Genomic DNA, 26649 nt, shown 5'->3' on the forward strand with positions numbered 1-26649 from the left:
AGGCAAAAACGTAACTCAACGCAAATGCAAATTTTGTTTAATGGTAACTGTAAATGTAAATGTAAATTCAGGAAAAGCGTTCAGTTCATAAATGATCTGCTGACACAACAGCTTAGCAGCCACGTAACTGCCACTGGGTACTGGTCTTCCGGGGGGGTGGGGGTGGAGTGGGACCAAGGCTAGATCGCCAGGCTGATTGCCCTCCCCTAGGTCCTCACCAGCCTTTTCTTCTGCCTCTTCCTCTTGTTGCTCCTCCCCTCCTTCTGGAGGTGGACCTGCAGCAGTGATCTGGTCAGGGTAGTACTGTAGGCTGCCGCCAGAATAGTCCAGGCATCTGAAGCGCTGCTTTAGGACTCCAATTGTCTTTGACGATGTTGCATCTCGCTATGTGGCTTTCATTGTAACGTTTCTCTGCTTCAGTGATGGGATTATGCAGTGGGGTCATCAGCCAACTGGTAAGTTCATATCCTTTATCCCCCAACATCCAACCGTGACCTTCTGGCTGATTGAGAAACAAGTCAGGGATAGCACTCTCACGTAGGATGTGCGCATCATGGATGCTGCCAGGAAATGTAGCATTTACTGTCATGATTATTTGCTTGTGGTCAACAACAAGCTGCACATTTAAGGAGTGGAATCACCTTCTGTTCCGAAACACCTCCGCGTTTTCAGACAAGTTCAGGTAAGATTACGTTTCTTTGTACCTTCGTTGGCTGTATGCTCGCCTCCTCTGTCTCTATTTACACATTTCTCTGCCACCTCTTCGATTGATCCTTTCAGAAACCAGCTTGTGAGCAGTTACGAGTAATGGCGCAGAAAGCCTAGGTCCCATCACTATCAATAATTATTTTCACTTGCTATAAATGCACTTTTCAATAAAAAATGCCTATCTATTAAACTGCTCTATACAAGCCTCAGTCTAACAATGTATACCAATCTCAGTCTATAATACTCTCTCTGTTCCAGCCAGAGTCTAATACTAGATCCCATCACTTTCAATAATTATTTTCACTTGCTATAAATGCACTTTTCACTAAAAAAAATGCCTAATCCACTAGGCTACTATTAGTAAAATTAAATATAAATAACAATCTGAGTAGATCTATCTATACAGTACCCTTAAATAACTCAACTATCTAAGCTCGATTTTTTAAGCTGTCTCCACCCTTTCTTCGATCTTCAAAATGGTGACCGTAGTGCCCATTTTCTTCAGTAAAGCCAGTGAAAAACAACTATTATGCAGCGATGTTCTCGGCGAGCGAGTAGCCCGGCCATGTGCTGAAACTTTAAATGGGCCATGTGTGGGCGATCAGCTCGGCGAAGTGAGCCGAAACTTAGGGGCTTATTTTTCCGCCGATCTTTCTGGCCTAGTTTCCACTTTTTGCTCAAAATGGGCAACAGAGGTCCGTTTTGGGTGATATATGGGCCATATATCGCCCAAAACACCTCTTCTTACAAGTGATGTCCATGCTCCATTCAGGAAGTTATCATTTTTATAAATAGTCCATGATTCCATGGTGGCGACATCGTGTAGTGAAGTCAGACAAGAGTTCTCATTTTCCTCCCAATGTACAGAACTATTTTCACACAACAATTCCTCATCTCTTACCCTCTTAAACACACTAAATTACTTCATCTGCTGTATTAGCAACCTGCTTGACGTGCTTTGAAGTAAAAACATATCTGCCACCATGCTTTTTGTTGATTGCAATTTAGTTTTGTTTTTCATTTCAAAGCCACTCGGAGTTGTGTTATTAGTTGTTGGGTGGTAATGTGCCTCAGTTGAGAAGTGTAATGCTGGTTACTGATCAGCATCAGAATAGAAACACCACATCTCCCTTCTATTTAAGAAAGGAGAGTTTAGGAAACTCAACACACGAAATGCACAATACAGTTTTGGAAGTGAGTGGAACAGGAGAAAGGGACGTTTTATTGAGACAATACAGAAGTAGCTTACCTGGACAGGGTAAAATATTGCTTGGAGCATAGGAAGGATGTCACAAAAGAAAAAGTCCCAAATTTCAGCCACTGTGTCGAGTAATTTCTGTCCTATATAAAAAAGATGCATAATCTAAGGAATAGGAAGGGTTAAAACAGAACAGGTCCCTGTCATTCATCATATTGTTACTTTAACTTATTTTCTTCGTGGTACCATTGTGCATCAGTTGGTACTGCCTGTACACAGTAATCCTCGTCTGTTTATATATGGCATTTTCATATTTAGTTATGATCAATACATTTTTGCCTTACTATAATTTATCAAAATGTGTTGTTACTAATGTAAATTTTGTGCTTGCATTGGTATCTGATCATTTGCATTTATTAGATGGTTCATTCAACCAAACACTTTAAAAGGTGCAGACTTTTTAAATATTAGATGTTAGCAGATGAATGACTGCCCAAAAATAAGTATCAGCAGAAATTATGTCAAGAACTTCTTGAATCAATGAACGTTTCCTGGTGGCCCAGTGGGCGCCACGGAAGTGTCTGCAGAGTTCACAGTGGCCCTTCCCTTTGAGAGAAGGGCAGGATGTTGCGACGGGTCAATGCGACGCAGCACATTCGCATCACGCTGACTCACAGCGCCCCAGTCACGCCTCCCTCCCGCCCAGAGAGCGCCTAGATGATTTTTTTCCCCCCAAAAGTGCCCAATTCCCGGCTCTTGCATCGAATTCAGCACCCCAAACCGAGCGCTGGGCAATTTCGCCCCCATAGTCTCAGGTATGGAGGCAGTGTGTTTTGGCTCAGAGGTTTGTTTCAGTGGAGGTCTCTGTGAATACTTCCACCTGGCATCAGCAAGCAGTCCTCTCGGTTCATCAGGAGCAGCATTACGATTTCTTAATGATACTGGCACACACTGGAAATCGTTGGAAGTAAACTGGCAAAGCTTTCTTCTTACCTTCATAAAACCGAATTTTGTCCCTCAAAATCACCATCCCTTTGGTAAGCAGCTGATTCTACACAAGGAAACAAACAACAAACATCAAGATTCACCACATTTACAAACATTCTGGCCCCAATTTTAACTCCAGGTGGATTCTCCGCTCAGGCCCGAGTCGGGTCTCAATGATGTCATTGGGCCGCAACATGCATATGTAAAGAAAGACCCTGTTGGCTCTGGGCACATGTCCTTGCTGCCTGCTCAGGAGAGTAGGTTAAAATTGCAGATGCTGCGATCATGGCGGCTTTCGGACAGGCATGAGCCAGGGCGATTTTAACGGCTCACCCGCCAGGTTTCTGCTGAGCGAGTAGGGTTAAAATCGGCCCCTCGGATTCCTACATACAGTTAGAGATGAACCAGAGTGGAGAAGCTTTCATTTCTTTTAGAGGCCTGTGCCATCAAGAATTACTTGGGCAAATGGAATTCCTACTTGCAAATAAAATTACTGAGTGGGAGCTTCAGGGGCAGTAGTATAATTCTAGATCTATGGCAACCCTTATGAGAACAGGTGCTGCAGAATTTTTTAAACTGCCATATTTACTTCAAAAATACATAATTGTTAATGTGGATCACAGTTTTAAAGGAGCATTATAATCGGGAACAACACACAATATTAAATGTGTGTCAGGATGTTTGTCCAATATCGTTTTTTTTAAAGTTAGAATCAGAATCATACCACTCAGAAGGAAGCCATTCAGCCCATCGCGCCTGTGCCAAGTTAAATAAAATTAAAACCTCATAACTTTTTGTAAAGACTTCAAATACTGAAGATTTATTGAAGTTGCAGAGCTCCAGCAGCTATCATGTTGAATTTTAAAATAATGGTTTTCAGTTTGTAAGATACAATATTCTCATCTTACCAACTTTGCACAGCATTTTCCTCCTGCCTGATCTGCACCACATTTGTAAAATGTTCTAAAAAGCATACAGGGCACACCCCATCTCTTCATAAAAGAACAATGGTTCCTTTCACCCAGGTGCAGTACACTTTATTTGGTACTAAAGGGTGAAATTTCTGTCTCGCTAATTCTTAGCAAAATGGTGAATTAAAATGAGTAAATACAGAAACATCGACCTCCAGAAATCTTTAACACACTTTGACACCACGTCAGTGTGGAACATTTTCAATGTATAATATTCAGAAAATCCTCTAAATGAGAGTGGTGACATGCAGGGTTCACCACCACAAGATCCATTCTGGCAAATTTCAGGTTTCAACTGTGCTCCAGTGAGGAGGTGCTGGGTGTCAGCCAAGCGTTACTCCACAGGAACAAGAATCAGAAGGCCAATCACCCCAGGATTACTCCTGTGCACCTCTTAAATGTACCTGTATACATGTGCCCAGGCTTCAGAACACTGGTGCACAAATGACCTTTATGCACCACCTTCCCTTTTAATGCACCTATGTACTTCCAGTTCCCTTTCAAAGGCTTGTTAAAAGAAGCACTGGTTTTTCATGCCTCCAACCTCAGTTCTCTTGGAGAAGTGCAGAGCTAATCTTCTTACTGTCTGCTGGAGGCAGTGAGGGTCGTGCCAAAGGCACATCAATATAAAAGTACCTTTAGCAGCTAATGTCAGAGGCTTAGGATCAGGTGTCCAGCCTGTGCCCTCCGCCTGGGAAGGTGCACTGCACAGAGAGAACACTGGAAGAGGAAAACAGGAGGAAGAAAATATGTATTTTTAAAAAAATCTGTTTTTGTTAATAAAGAATGATAATAGTTATTTCGTTACTGCTAATTTGTCTGGATAAATAAATTTAAACAGCAAGTGAGGTCATGGGTACAGAAAAATTTGATTGGAGGGGCTAATTAAGCAGACCATGTGATGGAACAGAATCAAGAGAGATTAATCTGGGGAGCTTTAGCTTCATCAAATATATTGTTAATATTTTTTTTAAATGCTGCTGTTGAAGTAAGCTAGAATTCTGTAATTTTCCACCATGTTTTGCGAGGACCAGCATTTGGGTGCGAGGGAGTAGTGTACAAAACAGCACGGTTTGTGCTATTGTATAAAGGACAATAAATACATTAAGGAGTTGGAGGTACTTAATTGGACAGCTTTTTGGAGTCAGTCTGAGGACTGGCAATTTGTAGTGTTTCTTGGGACACCAAACCATTTCATAACAATCAGGTGCTCTCTGCTCCACTGGTAAGTAAGCACACAGCAGAAAAGCTGAAACCAGTTGAACTTGGCTGGATCGGTTAGCATGAACAACAACTCTTTAAGGCATTTAATGTTTAGCAATAGTGTGCATATGATATCATTATGATATTTTTGGTACAAATATTGAAACTGCAAGATTGCGATAAGGGAGCACAAACTATCATGGAAACATCTGTACCACTGTTAATCAACTTAACTCTCCCCCATCAGTAACCATGGGTATATTTTACAGAACATGCCAATTATTACATGCCCCAGAAACAAGACTGGCTGTAAAACTGTTCACAAAGACAACAATTCTCCTTTTAAAAAAAATCTAGATTCAGGAATAAAAAGGCATTTTTCCTATTCTTCCAAGAAATATGATCTGTGATCGGAAGATGGAGGGAGGAAGGACAATTTTGTAGTTGAGCCAAGTCCTGGTTGACTTTGACTCAACAATTTCTGCAGTTAAGCACTGGGTTTAAATTTGTGTGCAGCCTGTGTGGGATGAAGAAATCCAACTCTTGTCATGATTTAAAAACAATCCAAAAGATGTTTCCAGAGTTTTAATTGTATAGTGTTCACAGATATTTCCTTGGGCACATCCTCAGTTTATTGTTGCCGTTCAGTGTCATTTAGCAACTGCAAACTTTGGAAATACACTGAACTCTGTGCCTTCAGCAACAGTGCTACATTTTAGTAGTTTCATCTAATCTATTTTGATGGCAAGGTTTACTTAATGTAAAGAAATTAGCAACTACTGCTATTATTAAAGGTGAATAGCATCAAAGAACTTGAATACAAAAAAGCTACACTAGGATCTCCGAGAGCAGTGCTACAATATTAAATGGGGTTGAAACTGTATTGTACAATACTAATAACAAACATATTGGCCTTGAATTTGCAGTCGGTATGATGACGAACTCTCAGAGAATGCAGCTATTCCACCTTTGAAACTGACCGCAACTTCGGGAACTGGCGCATGTGGAAATCCTGAAGTTGTGGTCTGTCAATGAAAGCTCTGAAACTGGCTAGACTGTGAGATGGCAATCAGTGAAATCTTGTAAATCATTGAAAATGATAAAACGTCGGCTCTTCCTCAGTAAGTACGTGGTAAATTCCCCACTAAAAGTTAGACCCAAAGAGATTAGGTGTAACTGGAGTTTTAACAGTGTATTGACAGCGAGAAAAAGGTGAATGGCCTGGAAAACTAATTTTAATTTTGTGCAGTGTAAAATTTGTCCATTTTAATAAAGATTGAAGTTTTTAAGAAACTTTTCAAACATTTAAACATTTTTTTTGGAAAGTTTATGCATCTTCATTTTAGGTTTGCCTTTTCCCTATGTAAGAACCCCAATCTTTTGTTCTCTAACTATTTTAAAATGCTAAAATTTTAAGGGCTTACTCACTTCCTTTTTCACTGTCTGTAGATTCTGCCTTTTGATTGGTTGCTTAGACAGCCTGATGATGTCACAGCAGACTGAACAAGGGGATTCCCATTAAGTTCCGTTGATTTGAATTGGAAGTCGGAAAACCCAAGGTTTTTGACACAGGGATCGAGAGATGTGTGTGTGGAATGTACTTTAGATCCAGCAGTGAACACCTTCACTTCGCTGCTGACCACAAAATCAGGGTCATAAATAAATGTGTTTCTGTTAAATTCCTGTGTTTGCTATTTTAACAAAAAGTGTGAACATATTAAAACGGTAGACTCTCAAGAATCCATTTGAAATATCCTCAGGACATGAAAGGCACTATAAAAATGCAATTTCTTTTTCCACTTGTGATAAAAAGGAAGCATTCTTATCTAAGATTTAGAACAGTATTTGTCTCTTTAATTCTGTCACTATATACAAGAGGTTCTAAACCAGCTTCACTCACATGTGTCATGTGCCAGCTCAGCTCAATACAATTATTGCAACAATAGCTCCATTTGTAGGATGTTGGTGTCTGAGGCAGTGACGGAAGCAATTCAAAATACAAGCTTCTTTTGGGATTTGTTCCCATATGTTTTTGATTGGCAACTTATTTTTAATTAACAGTTATTTAATCCGCTTCACACTTGTTCAGATGAGTAAGTTTGTCAAAAGCTTTCAGAGAGAGTCAGGCCAGATAGCTTGAGTAGATGGTAGGAAAAGAAAAGGAACCATTGCACTAGAATATTACTTACAATGTTTAGCATAGCAGACAGAAACTACTACACGAGGAGCTAGCAAAGCTCATCAGTTATTGTATTAGCGCAACTATCCACTTGTTCTTTTACAACTTATTAAATGTGTTTGGCCGTTAAAGATAAACTCAAAGCTACCCTAATGTTATTCATAGAAACATAGAAAACAGGTGCAGGAGTAGGCCATTCGGCCCTTCGAGCTTACACCACCATTCAATAAGATCATGGCTGATCATTCCCTCAGTACCCCTTTCCTGCTTTCTCTCCATACCCCTTGATCCCCTTAGCCGTAAGGGCCATATCCAACTCTCTCTTGAATATATCCAATGAACTGACATCAACAACTCCCTGCGGCAGGGAATTCCACAGGTTAACAACTCTCTGAGTGAAGAAGTTTCTCCTCATCTCAGTCCTAAATGGCCGACCCCTTATCCTAAGACTGTGTCCCCTGGTTCTGGACTTCCCCAACATCGGGAACACTCTACCCACATCTAACCTGTCCCGTCCAGTCAGAATCTTGCATGTTTCTATGAGATCCCCTCTCATCCTCCTAAACTCCAATGTATAAAGGCCCAGTTGATCCAGTCTCCCCTCATATGTCAGTCCAGCCATCCCAGGAATCAATCTGGTGAACCTTCGCTGCACTCCCTCAATAGCAAGAATGTCCTTCCTCAGATTAGGAGACCAAAACTAAGCACAATATTCCAGGTGAGGCCTCACTAAGGCCCTGTACAACTGCAGTAAGACCTCCCTGCTCCTATACTCAAATCCCTTAGCTATGAAGGTGGTTGGATAGGGTTGGGTGTTTCTCGATTTACTTTGCTGATGAAAAAAATCAAAAACCTTCATAACTTCAAAAGTTACTAGCTCCACATAATGAGACTGTTTAAAAAAAAATGTTTATTGTCTCGTTTACCTCTTAATAGTTTCCACACAACACATTCAAAAATGGAAGTCCTAAGTCAGATATGTGACAGCCCTAAGTGGCCATCAATGATAGACACTCCCAGTGAGAGAAGCTGCCAGGACTTTAATTCAAAATTGATCCCTTTGTTTATTTTAACGCTCATGAAAGATATTACCAAAATACTGTTAGAAGGCCTGGCTCTCAGCCTCACTAGAGTAAGCAAAAAGGAATAGAAACAACTTGTATTTATATAGCACCTGTAATGCAAGAAAATATACCAAGGTGTTTCACAACTGAGGGTAAGAAAAATAGATTGAGCCAGAAGGAAACATTTGGAGGGGCGATTGAATGCTTGGTGAAGAGATGTTTTTTTTTTTAAATGTAGCGGGAGAAAGAGGGTGAGGGTTAGATGGGACTTCCAAAGAGTAACACAGAAGGGAGGCCGGAGGCCATCTGGCACGGACACAATGGGCCGAACGGCCTCCTTCTGTGCCATAAATTTCTATAATTCTATGATAGGTAAATGTTCTGTCACTAAAGATGGGGCAAAGAGAGGGTGAAATGCACTGAAGGCCGGAGTCAGAGGAACAGAGGGCTAGACTTTCCACTAAGTGGCCAAGGTCCAAAAAAATGGGCCTTGTTCCAGCGATGTGAGACATATCGCCCGTGCTGATCGCCGGCACAAGACCTATTTTTTTTTGTTGCGATTTTCCACTCAGCCTTACCCCGGCGATGTCAAATGGGCGATCGTCACGGAAGTGAATGAAAAAAAAAGTTTCCCTAGCAACGTTATACTGCACATGTGTAGTTTGATTTTTTTTTTTAAGGTTGATTTTCTTTGCCGCTTTGAGAGGTCAAGGGTCATCACACGTGCTCAGAAGCTCTGAGGGGGTCAGGGAGATAGAGAGAAGAAAAGAGAAAAGAGAAAAAAAAAGAAAAGAGTTTCTGGATTGTTTGAATTTATCTGATAATATTACACATATTTTGAATTATTTTCGCATTTTAACAAATTTTAAATACTGTTAAGTGCAATGATAATACTACTTAGAATTTAATTAAAAAATTTATGAGCAGCATTTTATTCTTTGAAAATGGAGGGATAAATGGAAAGGCGAAGGACCAAGATCTTCAGCGAGGAGGCCAATGAGGCCCTCATGAATATAGTCAGCACGAGGTGGAAGTATCTGACACGGGGTGGGCATGGGAAATCTCCACCCCGTGCATATCGGAGGATTTGGGCAGAGCGCCGGCATTAAATGAAGCGCGGACACCGGACCAGTGCCACAAAAGATGGAACAGCCTACTGGCAGCTGACAGAGTAAGTTGAAATTAATATTTGAAATCTTCCATATGTATTATTTAATGTATGGAAATTGTAACTAGAATCTGCAATGTTATTTCGTAATTTTTAAACATAACTAAATTATGAATAAATTTATGCAACCCAGCATAAAGTTGAATGTTATAGTATGAAATATTTTACTCCTATCCAATGTAATGCAAATTTGTAATTGAACATATAAATCTGTCAATCTTAAATGTTTATTGTCAAATCCATTTGCTTATACTGTGCAATGTTATCTTATTTACAGAAGAAGATATCTATCAACCACCGCAAGTAATGCAGGACTGGCGGGGACTCTGCCATGCTCCAGTCTTTAAGTGCTTTCGAGGAGCTTGCGGTGGCCTTGGTGGGGCCAGAAAGCAGTTCGGTCACAACCTGTGGTGTGGCCGAACCCACCTTTGAGTCACGTGAGTAATGAGAACTGTGCAATGTGTGAATCAATAGTAAATACTACATATATCTTAGTTATGCATGTAATGTTATGCAATTATAATGTAATTTGATATATAATTGAGATATACTATTGATCTTTGAATGAGGTCATGTTAGGCTTTTTGAGATGGATGAGGCATCGGGGCCAAGCGGTGTGCAGGTGGTGACACCAAGGCGCGTGACATTGCACACGCCGACCGTACGAAGGTCCGGTCAGCATGCCTACCACAGAGGACCAGACGGAGAACTTACTATCCCTGTGCAGGGAGACGGTCGCGATCGGTCGTGACCTTATCCAGGGGTTCGCGGGTTTCTCATCAAATTGGAGCCAGTTCTCCACAACCTGGAGCGGGTTCTGCATGCGCTTCTCCAGCTGGTCATCTGAGCAGTCACAGACTGCTCGGGAGACATTGGAGGCGATTAGGGAGCAGGCAGCTGCAACAAATGCCCTACGGCATGCGTTGCTGGCTGGACATGGCGCTGCACCCCAAGGTGTCGTGTCCACTCGCAGCGAGACCCCAAGCACACAAGCGAGTATGGAGGACACAGTTCCTCCTGACTCGGAAGTGGAGCCTGAGGCTTCTGCTTCCGCTCCGTCACCTCCACCACGGCAGGAAGGCTTGCCGTCCCACACTAGACAACGCATTTGTGTCGGTCTGCGTGGATCAAAACGGGTGAGTGGGGTGCGAACACGGAGTGGGACAGGATCTGGAAGGAAACGTCGTCGCAGGTAGAGAAGGGGGGGGGGGGGGGGGGGAGTGTTTTTCAATAGTTCCATAAAATGTTATTGTTACTTAAATGTTCACTTGTTTTTATTACTTAAATGTTCAATTTCTTCATTTTATAACGTTTTGGGGATTTGAGGGCAGGGTGGGTTGGTGTGGGGGGGGGGGCGGGGGGTTGGAGGGACGGTGTTGTTCATAGTTAATTAAAAAAATTCTATCTTTGGTAATAAAAAAAAAAATTTAACAACTACTTTTGTGCCTTCTCTCTTAGTTACATTAGTTTTCAAACTTAGTTTTCCATGCATATTTGTTTGTTTATTCTGTTATTATACCAGTATTTTTACTTTGCTAGTACTTTAAACTTTAGTTAGGCCAATGCAGGAAAGACAACAAGGAAAACCCATGCAAATGAAACTTTTGATTAACCATAACTGTAATTGAACATTTGAATATCCATAATTAATAGTTCATGCAAAGCGTTCATTAATGAGCTGCTGACACAAAAGCTTAGCGGCCGTGTAACTGCCACCGGCTACTGGTCTTCAGGAAAGGTGTGGTGGTACCGGTGCTAGATCGCCAGGCTGATTAAGCTCCCCTATGTCCTCGCCCGCGTCCTCTCCCGCCTGTTCCTCCTCTTCATCCTTGCTGTCTGCCTCTTCTGTCTCATCTCTTTCTGGAGGTGGACCTGTAGCATGATCTGGCATTAGTTGTCCTCTCTTTATAGCTAGGTTATGCAGCATGCAACACACCACAATAAACTCTGCTACCTGATCAGGGTGGTACTGCAGGCTGCCTCCAGAATGATCCAGGCATCTGAAGCGCTGCTTTAGGACTCCAATGAACTTTTCAACGATGTTGCAAGTCGTTATGTGACTTTCATTATACCGTTTCTATGCTTCAGTGGCAGGATTACGCAGAGGGGTCATCAGCCAACTGGCAAGGCCATATCCTTTATCCCCCGGCATCCAACCGTGACCTTCTGGCTGATTGACACAGGTCAGCGATAGCACTTTCACGTAAGATGTGCGCATCACGGATGCTGCCAGGAAATGTAGCATTCACTGTTAAAATTGTTTGATTGTGGTTGACAACAAGCTGCACATTTAGTGAGTGGAACCCCTTTCTGTTACGAAACACCTCCACGTTCTTTAAGGGGGCTTTCAGGGCAATGTGCATGCAGTCCATTGCTCCCTGCACCTTGGGGAAGTCTGCTATTCTCGAGAAACCCAAAGCCCTCTCAGTCTGTGCCTCCCTGGTCATTGGGAAGCTTGTGAAGTCCATCCTGCGAGCGTAAAGGGCTTCAGTCACCTGTCGAATGTAGCAGTGTGTAGCGTGCTGAGAGATATGGCAGATGTCGCCAGCTGAAGCCTGAAAAGATCCCGAAGCGTAGAAGGCTAGGGCAGCAGTAACCTTCACCACAACGGACAGTGCGGTTCTGATGGTGCTGGAAGGCTGCAGATCACCCTTGACGAGTTGACATATCTCATCGATGACCTCCTTCCGGAATCGCAGCCTCCTAAGACAAGCATTTTCAGACAAGTTCAGGTAAGATTGCTTTTCCAATACCTACGTTGTCTGTACGGTCTCCTCCTCTGTCTTCATCTCCGTCTACGCATTTCTCTGCCACCTCTTCGATTGATCCTTTCAGTAACCAGTGTGTGAGCAGTTACAATTAAAGGCAGGGAAAGCATGGGCCCCATCACTATCGATAATTACTTTCACTAATTTTAATAATCTCTCTACTCTATACTCTACTCTCTAATCACTGTACTCTGCACTCTCTACGCTGTATACCAGTCAGTTTGATAGGCCCCAACAATATCAGTAAATAACTTCACTATGTAAAAGCTATTTACAAAATAATTTCAATATATAAAAACTATTTACCAAAAATAATTTGATAATATCTATTTATATTCCCTGTCCCAATATTCTGAGTAATTATCTTTAAATTAACTCACTAAATAACTCTCAGCTAATTCTCCACCCTTCCTCTGAAGTTCAAAATGGCGTCCGTAGTGCCCATTTCCTTCCCTTAGACCCAGTAAAAGCAACTATTTCTCAGCACTCTTTTGGGCCTTGCAGCGGCCCAGTGAAGTGCATGCTAGGTGCCAAAACTTGGGATGGGCCTTGTGTGGGTGATCATTTGGGCGATCATCTCGGCGATCAAAGTAGAAACTTAGGCACCTGTTTTTCCGGCGATGTTTTGGGCCTAGTTTCCACTTTTTGCTCAAAAAGGGCGATAGAGGACAGTTTTGGGTGATAGATGGGCCATAGATAGGCGATGTGAGGTGTAAAGTCTAGTCCCAGAGTATTCAGCAATGGATATATAGCTGGAGGGAATTGTAAAGATAGGGTGGGGCAAGGCCATGGAAGGATTTATAGATGAGGGCAGGATTTTAAAGGTGATATGTCGTGGGATTATGAGCCAATGTAGGGCAGTAGGGATGGGAATGATGGGCTAGCAGGACTTAAGTGTAGGAAAGGATTCGTGTAGCAGAGTTGTGGAGAAGTTGTAGTTTATGAAGGGTGGAGAATGGGAGAGCAAAGAGGGTGCTGCAATACTCAAGTCTAGAAATGGCAAAGGGGAACAGAATGGTGAGGAGGAGATGGAAGAAACAGGAGGTGAATGTGAGCTTAGAGTGGGCTGGGAGGAGATTGGCGAGGAATTGCAAAGCGCTGGAGGTGCTGCGATAGAGTGGGTAGGAGACTACAGGAGGCAAGTGTGGTAGACAGGACTGATACTTCTAGCTCAACCAGAATTCATATGGCCTTTTCCTACGGTAACTAGCCAGTGTGGTATATTTGAAACTAGCTCAGGAGCTTATTGTGTAGTAAATTATAGATATATATCTATGTTCCAGCTCTCTGTGGTGTAGCGTATTGAGGAATTCCTGACAGTGGCCCTCGTGGAAGACACAGCTCAAGAATGAAGCCCTTCGACAGGGTTTTTGGTATTGTGGAAAATGTATTCCTCCTACACCATTTTTACCAGCTAGAAAGAAACCAGGAAGAGCCGATAAAGGTCGCTGTTCGAGTGGTGGGAATATGCAGTGTTGCAAGCTTGGATTTCTCTGCAATGCACGGTCACTTCTCAGAGGAAGGTTATTTTTTTTTTTAAATCAGTAAAACAATGTAAATTGCATAGCAGTTCTTCTTTCTCAATTTGGGGAATCCCCAGTTCCTGAAAGAATTTCCACTACAGAATTTATGAGGTGGCCTGCTGGAGAATAACTATATTTCCTCCCATTTCCCCAATTGTGTTTCACTTCTTCATCCTAAATACAGTAATCCATAATGTGTACAAGATGTCACGTCATGCTCAATATTATCAACACACATGCAGTGTCACTAAAGCCTTGTAAAGCTTCTTGAGGGACCCTGGTTTCAGACAGCAAAGCCCCTTTAAAAGTGGATAACCATATGGGTTCACTGGCCAAGCTTTGACATCCTCCTGCCCCGCCTCACCCTTAGATAGGAGCTGGTGTAAACTGTGCTACCAGTTTTCCACTTGTATCTCATGTGGGCAGAGATCAGTACTACAGATGTAAAAAATCAAAGTTTGTACATGAGCATTTCAGAATGGTAACTGAGGAAAAATACATGATACTGACCTGAAGATACTCAGTGAAAAATGATCCCAGCTCAGTTTTCAACAACTGCCTGCACCAAGGAAAGAAAGGAGAAATCGCGATTAGAAGCGAGTCTGGGCAGTCTCAACTAGTTGCTAGTTGCCATGGATCCACTCTACAAAACTGCCCTTAACTAGTTCACTCAAAGACCACAGAGGATAGTGTGTGAAATTTAAAACAAAGTCACATTTGTGCAGTAAGTGGAACTTTTTGAGTTTGAGACCAAGACACATTGTTTGGGCAGAGTAGAGTGAGCTTTACTCTGCTTCTGACTGTGGCATACCTGGCCTTAGGTAGTGTTGATAGTGACACGGAGGGGGTCATTTTAACCATACACGTCAGGTGGGAAGCCCACAGCATTAGGTGGAACGCCAGTTATACATTCCGCCCAATATTGCTCCACTGACGTCAATGGACAGTAAAATCAAGCAAGCATAAAAAGCAGCGTTATAGTCGATCCTGTCAGCTTCCCAACAGGTGGGGTGCGTTAAAATTGCTCCCCTCTCCCTGCCCAGGGTCTGAAATGTAAAGTGTTCCCACACCTCAAGTGAGTGGAAGACTGAACAGAGGAAACGATCACCAAACTCAAGTGTCACAAATTAAGAACACAATTTCAACTGAATAGGAACATAACAGGAACATAGGCCATTCAGGACTCAATGAGAACATGGCTGATTTCAACTTAATACTGCTTTAAAGTAAAGAAAAACAAAAAAGTACACACACCCACACACCAGTTCAGCATGTGTTTAAGAACATATGGTTTCAGATAAATGCCCTAGTGTCACTTTTATGGTCTAACATCATTTCAACCCCTTGACTTGTTACTATCATGTGAAACATTCCACTTTGTGGGTTATGCTCTAAATTTATCAACAGTCTTTTTTTTATTGTAGTTTGTTTTCTAAATATTTCAGCTCAAACATCAGTCACTGGGGGAACTCCAGCAAGGGTTTGCACCTTCAGAACAGAATAGAAAATTGGGAAGAAAATAACCACAGCTGCTTATGGTACAACCTAAAGAATGGGTTTGGAGAGATTGTAAACCTCAACAATGTGCACCTTTACTGAAGTTAACTTAAGTCATGTGGCTCTAAGCATCTCCAGATCAGTTCATCATCTATATTCAGTCCTTGGTTTATGCTGAGTTAGTTGGTCTCAGCCAGGGCATGGCTAATGATATTACAATGGTGGTACCCTGTATAGTATTCGGCTAGGAAAGCATAAATAAGTTGTTCACTGTTAACTGCTATTGCTGGAATTAATTTATTTTCACAGACATGGGGGACTCCTGCTGAAGGTACATACAGAATATTCCTGATACAAATCTTGCCACAGACACACACCAACTAACTGAGGACAGCTCGGAATCTCTGCTGGTGGAGCATGGGAGACCGATCAGAGAATTATGGCTTGGAATCTCAGAGAATGGTTGCAAGTTCCATTCCTGGTCTGTGTTGGGTAAACCCATTTCAGCCAGGGATGCAATGGGAGCACTACAATTGGTGCGAGGAAGAGTTTGTTGTTCGTTATCTAAGAATCACTACTGGAAATGCAGCTGTGAACATCAAACCCAGGACAGACTCAGGCTCAGCTGTGATGAGCCACAGTCAAATAGTCCACCAATACACATTGCCCAAGCTTGCTATTTTTTTTAAATTGCCATTTAGATGAGTTAGTCACAGTTGCCTTCAGAGCAAACCCCAAGAAAGACTTGCTGCCTTGAGAATAAGAGGGATAGAGAAGAAAATGGGAGGAGGAAATAAATAAGGTTGCCAACCTGTAGGAGATCTTAAAAGTTTAATGCACCGAAATATCCCAACTTGGGACAGTTCCCGGCCATGATTCCAGAATAGTAAAGAACGGTGATCGGTGTTGGTCCCTATGAAGCTGCTCACCTACTGACAGGTCTCATTGCTGACACAAGCGAATCAGTTACTAGGTACATGCAGAGACTTGAAAATATTGGTAACTGGGGAGAAGGGGAAAGGACAATTAAAGCACAATTGCCCTATATCAGCTAGATTTACTATATTTTCACATGCCCTAGCTGGGGAGAGTATTTATTACTGAAAGCACCATTCTCCCTCACCAAAACTTACCTTCTCCATCGGCTAATCAGTGGATCAAATGACCCATTGGAATTGCTTGTTTTGGGTCCTTCTTAAGTCAGGCACGCACAATTAAACAGCCCACCATTTCAGCAATAAAAAGGTTCACCTCATACATACAGAAATTCTCGTCTCCTGCTCACCTGACTCCCTCGTTGAGATTATAAAGTTCATTATCGGGTAAACCTTTCCGCTGGAACACAGCGATTACAGCATTCTGTATGCTGGAAAACAAAGATTCAGTATTTGTCTATAACTGGACCAATTTAATACAGTCGTGGGACCTCACATGGGTACTGCCTGTTAGCACATTGCAGTGACTAGTGATCAGTCAGACGTTTGCATTTCAAGTTTGTAGCACACATATTTTTGTATTATATTTCACCCAGCCTCATCTTATAAATGATTTGTCCTCTTTTGACTTCAATTAAATTAAACCAATCTTGTGGTGGGGTGGGGCTGGGAGGTGGCAAAGTAGCTGCCAGCTGCAGGTTAAAGTGCAGTTAATTTCCTTTATTAGTAAGGATCTGGTGGGTTGCACTAATTAGTTTAAAAGGGATGACTAGCATTACTGTAAATAGACTAGGACCAGTAGATTGGATGACAGACACAGGGTTTGATTGATTAATAAAGACTGTCCACAGTACAGACCCTTTTCTTTAGAGGAAGGAAGGCCCTGAATATACTTTTACAAACATCTAGTGACAGTAAACAGGCTTGCACTAACTTCTCCATTCAAATATACAGTTTCTTAAATGTCAGCAATGGTACAACCAATTCCACTTATGCTTGAAACATTTTTTAAATGAGATTAATAATAAATACTTGTCTTTCACATCTGAGTTTAATATAATTCTTTTACAGAGAAACTAATTACAAAGCACCTGTCTGGGGAGACACATCTTTAGCATGTACCATCAGTCCCACAAGTTAAAATCTGTAGGAGCACCTCTCCCTAGGATACTCCAGCGGTAGGTGATGCCAGTGCTGTATATTGTCCATCATCAGTGCTTCATAGACTGCTTACACAAATCATTTTTATATATATCTTCAAATGAGGTACCATTTTTGTACTTAAATGCATAGTCTTGGGTTATAACTTCATGTCTTTTATACATTGTATAAAACTTAGTATCTTCTTTGCAGATATTTCCCGGTATATAAAAAGAGTATAGCTCGTTCCTCTGACCCCTGAATGTTTCCTTTGTGGGGCGAGAACGAGAACATCGCTATCCAATAAACCCCTGATCACCTATTCATGATGCAGATTACTGAGCTCAAACTAAACCCAGAAACGGCAAGAATCTCCACCGTTGAAGGACATGTTCCTGTGCATGCACCTTACAGTAGATGGAGAGGGGAACTTAAAGGAGTTCAGGAGTGGGACTGTATATCCATGTGCTTGGGATGAGAGCGGGCAAACTGGCATTTAAGCACTGGGATCAGGTGGAAAGAAATTCAGAGCTGTCAATACAAGTGAAGTGAGATTTATTAGTAGAGCCGTCTAAGTTTAGCTTAACTCGCCAGATGAAAAACCAACGGGATCGAGCGGAACGTCGGATTTATATCCCGTCCAATATTACTCGTCATTGGCCCATAATCTGCGGTCAGCAGAGACGTTCGCCGCTGGCCCCGAAGTAAGCTTCCCAGAAAAATCTCGTGATCTCAGCAGCGAGAACGTTCAGTTGGGACCAGTAAGTTAATGGGGATCCCCAAGTGCGAGCTGCTGTGACGTCAATAAGCTGTCTAAACAACCAATTGCAATGCAGAGGAAGTGAACAAGCTCTTTTTATTCTTACTTTTTAAAAACGTTAGAGAGCAAAACAAAGATTCGGGTCCTCACATGGAGAAAAGTTAAACCTTAATAAAGATGAACGTTTCTTAAAAATCTTAATTTTTATTAAAGTAGATAAATTTGACACTCCACAAAATTAAAATTAGTTTTTCAGAGCCATATCGTTTGTTTAGCAGTCAATATGTGGCTAAAACCCAGGTGAGTCTAAAAGGGTTTAACATTTAACGGGATATTTAACAGCAATATTACCGCGGATTTTGTTAGTTTCACTGATTTCCGATTACACTGATCGCTAGCCAGAGGGCGGTGGAGGAAGGGCGGGGAGGGGGGGCGGTGTGTGGTTGCGAGAGGCGGCGAGGCGGAAGCGGAGAGGGGGAGGCAGGGGGACGGGGGTGAGAAGGAGGGAGAAGGGGGGGGCGAGGGCGAGAGAGAAGGGGGGGGCGAGAAGGGAGAAGGGACGGGTGGCGGGAAGGGGGGTGGGACGGGGGGGAGGGGAAGGGACAAGGGGGGGGAGGGGAAGGGACAAGGGGGGGAGGGGAAGGGACAAGGGGGGGGGAGGGGAAGGGACAAGGGGGGTAGGGGGAAGAAGGGACAAGGGGGAGGGGGAAGAAGGGACAAGGGGGAGGGGGAAGAAGGGTCGGGGGGGGGGGAAGAAGGGTCGGGGGGGGGAAGAAGGGTCGGGGGGGGGGGAGAAGGGTCGGGGGGGGGGGGGAAGAAGGGTCGGGGGGGGGGAAGAAGGGTCGGGGGGGGGGGAAGAAGGGTCGGGGGGGGGGAAGAAGGGTCGGGGGGGGGGGGGGGGGGAAGAAGGCGGGGGGGGGGGGGAAGAAGGGTCGGGGGGGGGGGGGGAAGAAGGGTCGGGGGGGGGGGGAAGAAGGGTCGGGGGGGGGGGAGGAGAAGGGTCGGGGGGGGGGGAGGAGAAGGGTCGGGGGGGGGGAGGAGAAGGGTCGGGGGGGGGGGGAGGAGAAGGGACGGGGGGGGAAGAAGGGACGGGGGGGGGAAGAAGGGACGGGGGGGGGGGAAGAAGGGACGGGGGGGGGGAAGAAGAAGCGACGGGGGGGGGGGGGGGAGAAGAAGCGACGGGGGGGGGGGGGAAGAAGCGACGGGGGGGGGGGAAGAGGGGACGGGGGTGGGGGGGAAGAAGGGACGGGGGGGAAGAGACAAAGGGGGGGGGAAGGGACAAGGGGGGGGGAGGGACAAGGGGGGGGGAAGGGACAAGGGGGGGGGAAGGGACAAGGGGGGGGGGGGGAAGGGACAAGGGGGGGGGGAAGGGACAAGGGGGGGAAGGGACAAGGGGGGGAAGGGACAAGGGGGGGAAGGGACAAGGGGGGGAAGGGACAAGGGGGGGGGGGAAGGGACAAGGGGGGAAGACAAGGGGGGGGAAGGGACAAGGGGGGGGGGAAGGGACAAGGGGGGGAGGGAAGGGACAAGGGGGGGGGAAGGGACAAGGGGGGGGGAAGGGACAAGGGGGGGGGAAAGGGACAAGGGGGGGGGAAAGGGACAAGGGGGGGGGGAAGGGACAAGGGGGGGGGGAAGGGACAAGGGGGGGGGGAAGGGACAAGGGGGGGGGGAAGGGACAAGGGGGGGGGGAAGGGACAAGGGGGGGGGGAAGGGACAAGGGGGGGGGGAAGGGACAAGGGGGGGGGGAAGGGACAAGGGGGGGGGAAGATGGGACAAGGGGGGGGGAAGATGGGACAAGGGGGGGGGGAAGAAGGGACAAGGGGGGGAAGAAGGGACAAGGGGGGGGAAGAAGGGACAAGGGGGGGGGAAGAAGGGACAAGGGGGGGGGGGAAGAAGGGACAAGGGGGGGGAAGAAGGGACAAGGGGGGGGAAGAAGGGACAAGGGGGAGGGGGAAGAAGGGACAAGGGGGAGGGGGAAGAAGGGTCGGGGGCGGGGGAAGAAGGGTCGGGGGGGGGGAAGAAGGGTCGGGGGGGGGAAGAAGGGTCGGGGGGGGGAAGAAGGGTCGGGGGGGGGAAGAAGGGTCGGGGGGGGGAAGAAGGGTCGGGGGGGGGGGGAAGAAGGGTCGGGGGGGGGGAAGAAGGGTCGGGGGGGGGGAAGAAGGGTCGGGGGGGGGGGGAAGAAGGGTCGGGGGGGGGGAAGAAGGGTCGGGGGGGGGGGGAAGAAGGGTCGGGGGGGGGAAGAAGGGTCGGGGGGGGGAAGAAGGGTCGGGGGGGGGAAGAAGGGTCGGGGGGGGGGAAGAAGGGTCGGGGGGGGGAAGAAGGGTCGGGGGGGGGAAGAAGGGTCGGGGGGGGGGAAGAAGGGTCGGGGGGGGGGAAGAAGGGTCGGGGGGGGGGAAGAAGGGTCGGGGGGGGGGGGAAGAAAGGTCGGGGGGGGGAAGAAGGGTCGGGGGGGGGGGAAGAAGGGTCGGGGGGGGGGGGGGAAGAAGGGTCGGGGGGGGGGGGGGAAGAAGGGTCGGGGGGGGGAAGAAGGGTCGGGGGGGGGGGGGGAAGAAGGGTCGGGGGGGGGGAAGAAGGGTCGGGGGGGGGGAAGAAGGGTCGGGGGGGGGGGAAGAAGGGTCGGGGGGGGGGGGGAAGAAGGGTCGGGGGGGGGGGGAAGAAGGGTCGGGGGGGGGGAAGAAGGGTCGGGGGGGGGGAAGAAGGGTCGGGGGGGGGGAAGAAGGGTCGGGGGGGGGAAGAAGGGTCGGGGGGGGGGGGAAGAAGGGTCGGGGGGGGGGAAGAAGGGTCGGGGGGGAAGAAGGGTCGGGGGGGGAAGAAGGGTCGGGGGGGGGGGAAGAAAGGTCGGGGGGGGGGAAGAAAGGTCGGGGGGGGGAAGAAGGTCGGGGGGGGGGGAAGAAGGGTCGGGGGGGGGGGGAAGAAGGGTCGGGGGGGGGGGAAGAAGGGTCGGGGGGGGGGGGAAGAAGGGTCGGGGGGGGGGGGGGAAGAAGGGTCGGGGGGGGGAAGAAGGGTCGGGGGGGGAAGAAGGGTCGGGGGGGGGGGGGAAGAAGGGTCGGGGGGGGGGGAAGAAGGGTCGGGGGGGGGAAGAAGGGTCGGGGGGGGGAAGAAGGGTCGGGGGGGGGGGGAAGAAGGGTCGGGGGGGGAAGAAGGGTCGGGGGGGGGAAGAAGGGGCGGGGGGGGGAAGAAGGGTCGGGGGGGGAAGAAGGGTCGGGGGGGGGGGGGAAGAAGGGTCGGGGGGGGGAAGAAGGGTCGGGGGGGAAGAAGGGTCGGGGGGGAAGAAGGGTCGGGGGGGGGGAAGAAGGGTCGGGGGGGGGAAGAAGGGTCGGGGGGGGGGAAGAAGGGTCGGGGGGGGGAAGAAGGGTCGGGGGGGGGAAGAAGGGTCGGGGGGGGGAAGAAGGGTCGGGGGGGGGGGGGAAGAAGGGTCGGGGGGGGGGAAGAGACAAAGGGGGGGGGGAAGAGACAAAGGGGGGGGGGGAAGAGACAAAGGGGGGGGGAAGAGACAAAGGGGGGGGGGGAAGGGACAAGGGGGGGGGAAGGGACAAGGGGGGGGGTGGAAGGGACAAGGGGGGGGGTGGAAGGGACAAGGGGGGGGTGGAAGGGACAAGGGGGGGGAAGGGACAAGGGGGGGAGGGAAGAAGGGACATGGGGGGGGAAGAAGGGACAAGGGGGGGGGAAGAAGGGACAAGGGGGAGGAAGGGACAAGGGGGAGGAAGGGACAAGGGGGAGGAAGGGACAAGGGGGGGAGGGAAGAAGGGACATGGGGGGGGAAGAAGGGACAAGGGGGGGGAAGAAGGGACAAGGGGGGGGAAGAAGGGACAAGGGGGGGAAGAAGGGACAAGGGGGGGAAGAAGGGACAAGGGGGGGGAAGAAGGGACAAGGGGGGGGAAGAAGGGACAAGGGGGGGGGAAGGGACAAGGGGGGGGGAAGGGACAAGGGGGGGGGAAGGGACAAGGGGGGGGAAGGGACAAGGGAGAAGGGAAGGGACAGACGGGGGGGGGGGGTGGGCTTGAAGAGGGGATGGGGCGGACCGGGGGGGGGTGCGGGGCAGGGGAAGTGATGGGAGGGGAAAGGGACGGGGGGGGGGGTGGGGTGGGGGAGGGGAAAGGGAAAGGGACGGGGGGAGGAGGAGGGGAAAGGGACGGGGGGGGGGGGAGGGGAAAGGGGACGGGACGGGGGAGGGGAAAGGGAAAGGGTCGGGAGGAGGAGGAGGGGAAATGGACGGGGGGGGGGGGAGGGGAAAGGGGACGGGACGGGGGAGGGGGAAAGGGACGGGGAGAAAGGGACGGAGAGAAAGAGACGGAGAGAAAGAGACGGGGGGGGGGGGGGGAGAAAGAGACGGGGGGTGGGGAGAAAGAGACGGGGCGGGGGGTGGGGAGAAAGAGACGGGGTGGGGGTGGGGAGAAAGAGACGGGGGGGGGGGGTGGGGAGAAAGAGACGGGGGGGGGTGGGGAGAAAGAGACGGGGGGGGGGGTGGGGGAGAAAGAGACGGGGGGGGGGGGAGAAAGAGACGGGGGGGGGGAGAAAGAGACGGGGGGGGGGGGAGAAAGAGACGGGGGGGGGGGAGAAAGAGACGGGGGGGGGGGAGAAAGAGACGGGGGGGGGGAGAAAGAGACGGGGGGGGGAGAAAGAGACGGGGGGGGGGAGAAAGAGACGGGGGGGGGAGAAAGGACGGGGGGGAGAAAGAGACGGGGGGGGAGAAAGAGACGGGGGGGGAGAAAGAGACGGGGGGGGAGAAAGAGACGGGGGGGAGAAAGAGACGGGGGGGGGGGAGAAAGAGACGGGGGGGGGGGAGAAAGAGACGGGGGGGGGGGGAGAAAGAGACAGGGGGGGGGGAGAAAGAGACAGGGGGGGGGAAAGAGACAGGGGGGGGAAAGAGACGGGGGGGGGGAAAGAGACGGGGGGGGGGGAAGAGACGGGGGGGGGGGAAGAGACGGGGGGGGTGGGGAAGAGACGGGGGGGGTGGGAAGAGACGGGGGGGGGGAAAGAGACGGGGGGGGGGGGAAAGAGGGGAAGGGGACGGTACGGGGGAGAGGGAGGGACTGGAAGGAGGAAGGGAGGGACTGGAGGGAGGGAGAGGGGGACGGGGTTGAGCGGGGGACGGGGTTGAGAGGGGGAGGGGGATGGGGTAGTGGGTGAGGGGGGCCGGGGTGGGGGAGGGGTGGAGGGGGAGGGGTGGAGGGGGACGGGGGGGGACGGGACGGGGGGGGGGGGGGGAGGGTTGGAGGGGGACGGGGGGGGGAGGGACGAGTGGAGGGGGACGGGGTGGGGGAGGGACGGAGGGGGGTGGGGTGGGGGAGGGACGGAGGGGGACGGGGTGGGGGAGGGACGGAGGGGGACGGGGTGGGGGAGGGGCGGAGGGGGACGGGGTGGGGGAGGGGCGGAGGGGGACGGGGTGGGGGAGGGGCGGAGGGGGACGGGGTGGGGGAGGGGCGGAGGGGGACGGGGTGGGGGAGGGGCGGAGGGGGACGGGGTGGGGGAGGGGCGGAGGGGGACGGGGTGGGGGGGGTAGAGACGGGGAGGGGGGATAGAGACGGGGATGGGGGATAGAGACGGGGAGGCAGGGCGTGGGCGAAGGGCAAAGAGGCGAGAATGGGGAAAGGGTGGTGGAGGGGGCGAGGAAGGGGAAGGGCGGGCGAGGAAGGGGAAGGGCGGGGGAGGGGGCAAGCAGGGGGCGAGGGCGAGGAGGGGGAATGGGGCGCGGAAGGGGAAGGGCAGTGGCCACAGTGCAGCCAGTGATAGTGAGGATGGGCATGTGTTGCATTCTGAAGTTGTGGTCAGTTTCAAAGGGATAATAACAGCGAACGCTTGTCGTTCGCAAATTCTGTGCCATTAATGGGGGTGTAAAACCAGCACTGAACCGGATTCGGACAGTTTTCCGACAGGTGGGTTAGGTTAAAATGGCCCACTATAGGAGGCAGTTTGCAAACCTATTTAAACAGAGGGAGTTGCGTGTTTATATATTTTAAACATGCATTGCACGGTTTAGATTCTGAAAGCAGCAGGAGCGAGTGACAGTGGTACACACAGGATGGGGGCGCGGTGTGCGGAGCCCTTTACCTGTTCCAGGTGGCGTTGGAGCCGGCGCGTCTCTGCTGCGTCCCCCGCTCCTCCAAAGCTGCCTGCTCGCTCTTGCCCAGGTCGCTGAGGCTGGGTGAACTCATGAACTTCGGTCTGCGGAAATTCCTCATGGTTAGTACAAAAACACGCACGGAACAGAAAGGGGGAGTCAAGAAGCCCGCGTGGGTATCGGAGAGGGAAAGTCTTCACCGCGGGGTAAGAAAACCCATTCAGTGCCCAGAGTCAGGATTAACCGTACGCTGAAAAAAACCGAGCCTGGCCCCAACAAAATCCAACTCTTCTAAAGTGGCTTTAAAACTAAAATCCCATAACCGTAAATATTTCACCAGAGTTCATATAATTCTTGTTTTTTGTTTTTAAAAAACGCAGACCATACTGGAAGGTTCAACAGCATTACACATTCCAGTGGCCGCGGTAACTCTCAGCACCAACCTACAGAAAGCACAGGGGAAAAAGTCAAACACGTAAATAGTGCACACGCACACACATTGGGCAGCGGATCTGACGACGTGACTCCCTCCATGCTGCTATTCTGAAAGGATTACTTTGAGCGGGGAGGGAGGTGAAAATATATTGGCAGCAGGTTTAAGCAAAAAAAAACCTTTCATCTGGAACAAGAATAATTCCAACAGTTCCATTACAGAAAGAAAGTGTGAAACGCAACAGTGTGCAAATGTTCCTGTCGCAATTTCCTTAAAAAGAACTAAAAGGGAGAAAATCTTTTTATGAGGACACTTTGCACCTTGCACTGAACATAGTTTAGGCACCAGCTCACTTCCTGCTATGGTACAGATTGATCACAGTTTGAACTAATTGCTAAAGATGCAGTTTTTAAAAATTGTTTCCACTGACCCTTCAAAATGCCACATTTTAATGATTAATTTTAAGTAAACTAAAAGTAATATATTTGGTGTATTTCAATCTGAAACCTGACACATTAAGAGCTTATGGGCTCTACACATTAATGGAAACAAGTAATGATTCAGAGTTTAAGCACAGAAAGCCACTTGCCATTCAGCTTTGTCTTAGTAGTTGCACTTTCACCTCTGAGTAAGTTGTGGCTTGAATTCACATTCCAGAGACTATAGCACATAAACTAGGCTGAGATTTCAGTACAGCACAGAGAGTGTTGCACTGCTGAGGGTGAAATCGTCCTGGGCAGTACAGGTACTGCAAAACTGATCCCAGTGCTCTCAGTGTCCTGGCCAACATTTATCCCCCCGCTGACACCAGTAAGACACAGATTATCTGGTCATCTGTACCATTGCTGTTTGCGGGACCTTTCGTGCAACTTGGCTGCCGTGTCGTCCTACATTACAATGACTAGACTTCAAAAAATACTTTGATGTCCTGAGATTAGAAAGGTACTATATAAATGCAAGTTTGTTTTTTTATTTCAATCACTCTTATAATAAGAATATAACCAAGCATGAAATGTGAAAAGGCTATTCGGCCATCCAGCTTGTACCTTCTACAGACTGTGTGGAATTCCCTCGATTGATATTCTTCCCAAACTACCTAACATCTTGAGGAAAGATTTTGCAATGATCCCTCCATCGTTGTAAAGGTAAGTCAACATAAATGCCAAATATCTATTTAACCTTCAGCTGTCAGCTCAGTAGGTAGCACTCTCAACTCTGAGTCAGAAAGTCGCTGGTTCAAGTCCCACTCCAGAGGGTTAAGCACATAGGCTGACACTTCAATGCAGTACTGAGAGAATGCGGCACTGATGGAAGTGTGGTTATTCGGATGAGACAAGGCTCCATCTGCCCTCTCACGGGGATGTAAAAGATCCCATGGCACTATTTTGAAGACAAGCAGAGGAGTACTCCCCGGTGTCCTGGCCAATATATATAACTCAACCAACTGCATTAAAACAGATGATCTGGCTGTTATCTCATTGCTGTTTGTGGGAGTTTGCTGTGCAGGAATTGGCTGCCACCTTTCCTACATTACAACAGTGACTATACATTAGAAGTATTTCATTGGCTGTAAAGTGCTTTGGGACATCCTGAGATAGTAAATACAAGTCTTTCTTTACTTTTTTATCCTTCTTGACTGGTCACCATCTTAACATAACCATTACATATTCCTTAAATCTTGAACTTAGCCTTATAACCCTCAATTAAGTTTCCAAACATATATTCTTCAACCATTTTTCAAAAGTGTCAAACAACACATAATGTACTCCCAGCTAAAGTACATAATTTGAAAAAGAAAATCTTTGTAATCTCAAGTAATGTAAAGTTCTTGACCAAAAGATAAAAATTAAAGGCTAGAAATTACTGTTTGCAATGTTGTTATCATACAAAACACTAAAGTATTGATATGTTCATTATTTTAAAGTAGACCGTAATCCATTTATAACAGACTAATACCACTATTAAGATATGCATATAAGAGTGTCATATGGTTATAAGCCAGTATCACTGACAGTAACTTCTAGGCTTAACTGCATAAATTTTCATCTAACAAT

At 48.1% G+C, this 26649-nt stretch overlaps 1 protein-coding gene across 3 annotated transcripts in view; it reads right to left on the bottom strand.

Annotated features, from left to right (window-relative positions):
- Nucleotides 1-24682, bottom strand: part of LOC139280825 (proline-rich protein 5-like) — an 80235-nt gene extending 55553 nt beyond the window's left edge. Inside the window, exons 1-6 of one of the 3 annotated variants that reach the window (XM_070900556.1) lie at nt 24657-24682; nt 24153-24266; nt 16552-16632; nt 14280-14328; nt 2900-2957; nt 1958-2049 (exon numbers count right to left, since the gene is read on the bottom strand). In XM_070900556.1, the coding sequence (XP_070756657.1) occupies nt 1958-2049; nt 2900-2957; nt 14280-14328; nt 16552-16632; nt 24153-24256 (384 nt within the window). In that variant the 5' untranslated portion in view covers nt 24257-24266; nt 24657-24682. Of the gene's footprint in view, nt 1-1957; nt 2050-2899; nt 2958-14279; nt 14329-16551; nt 16633-24152; nt 24606-24656 lie in introns of those variants that run through there. The other 2 variants (XM_070900557.1, XM_070900555.1) reach the window with 2 other exon arrangements.
- Nucleotides 24683-26649: the final 1967 nt, after the last annotated feature.

This window comes from Pristiophorus japonicus, chromosome 15 (assembly GCF_044704955.1).
Source record: "Pristiophorus japonicus isolate sPriJap1 chromosome 15, sPriJap1.hap1, whole genome shotgun sequence".
Lineage (NCBI taxonomy): Eukaryota > Metazoa > Chordata > Chondrichthyes > Pristiophoridae > Pristiophorus > Pristiophorus japonicus.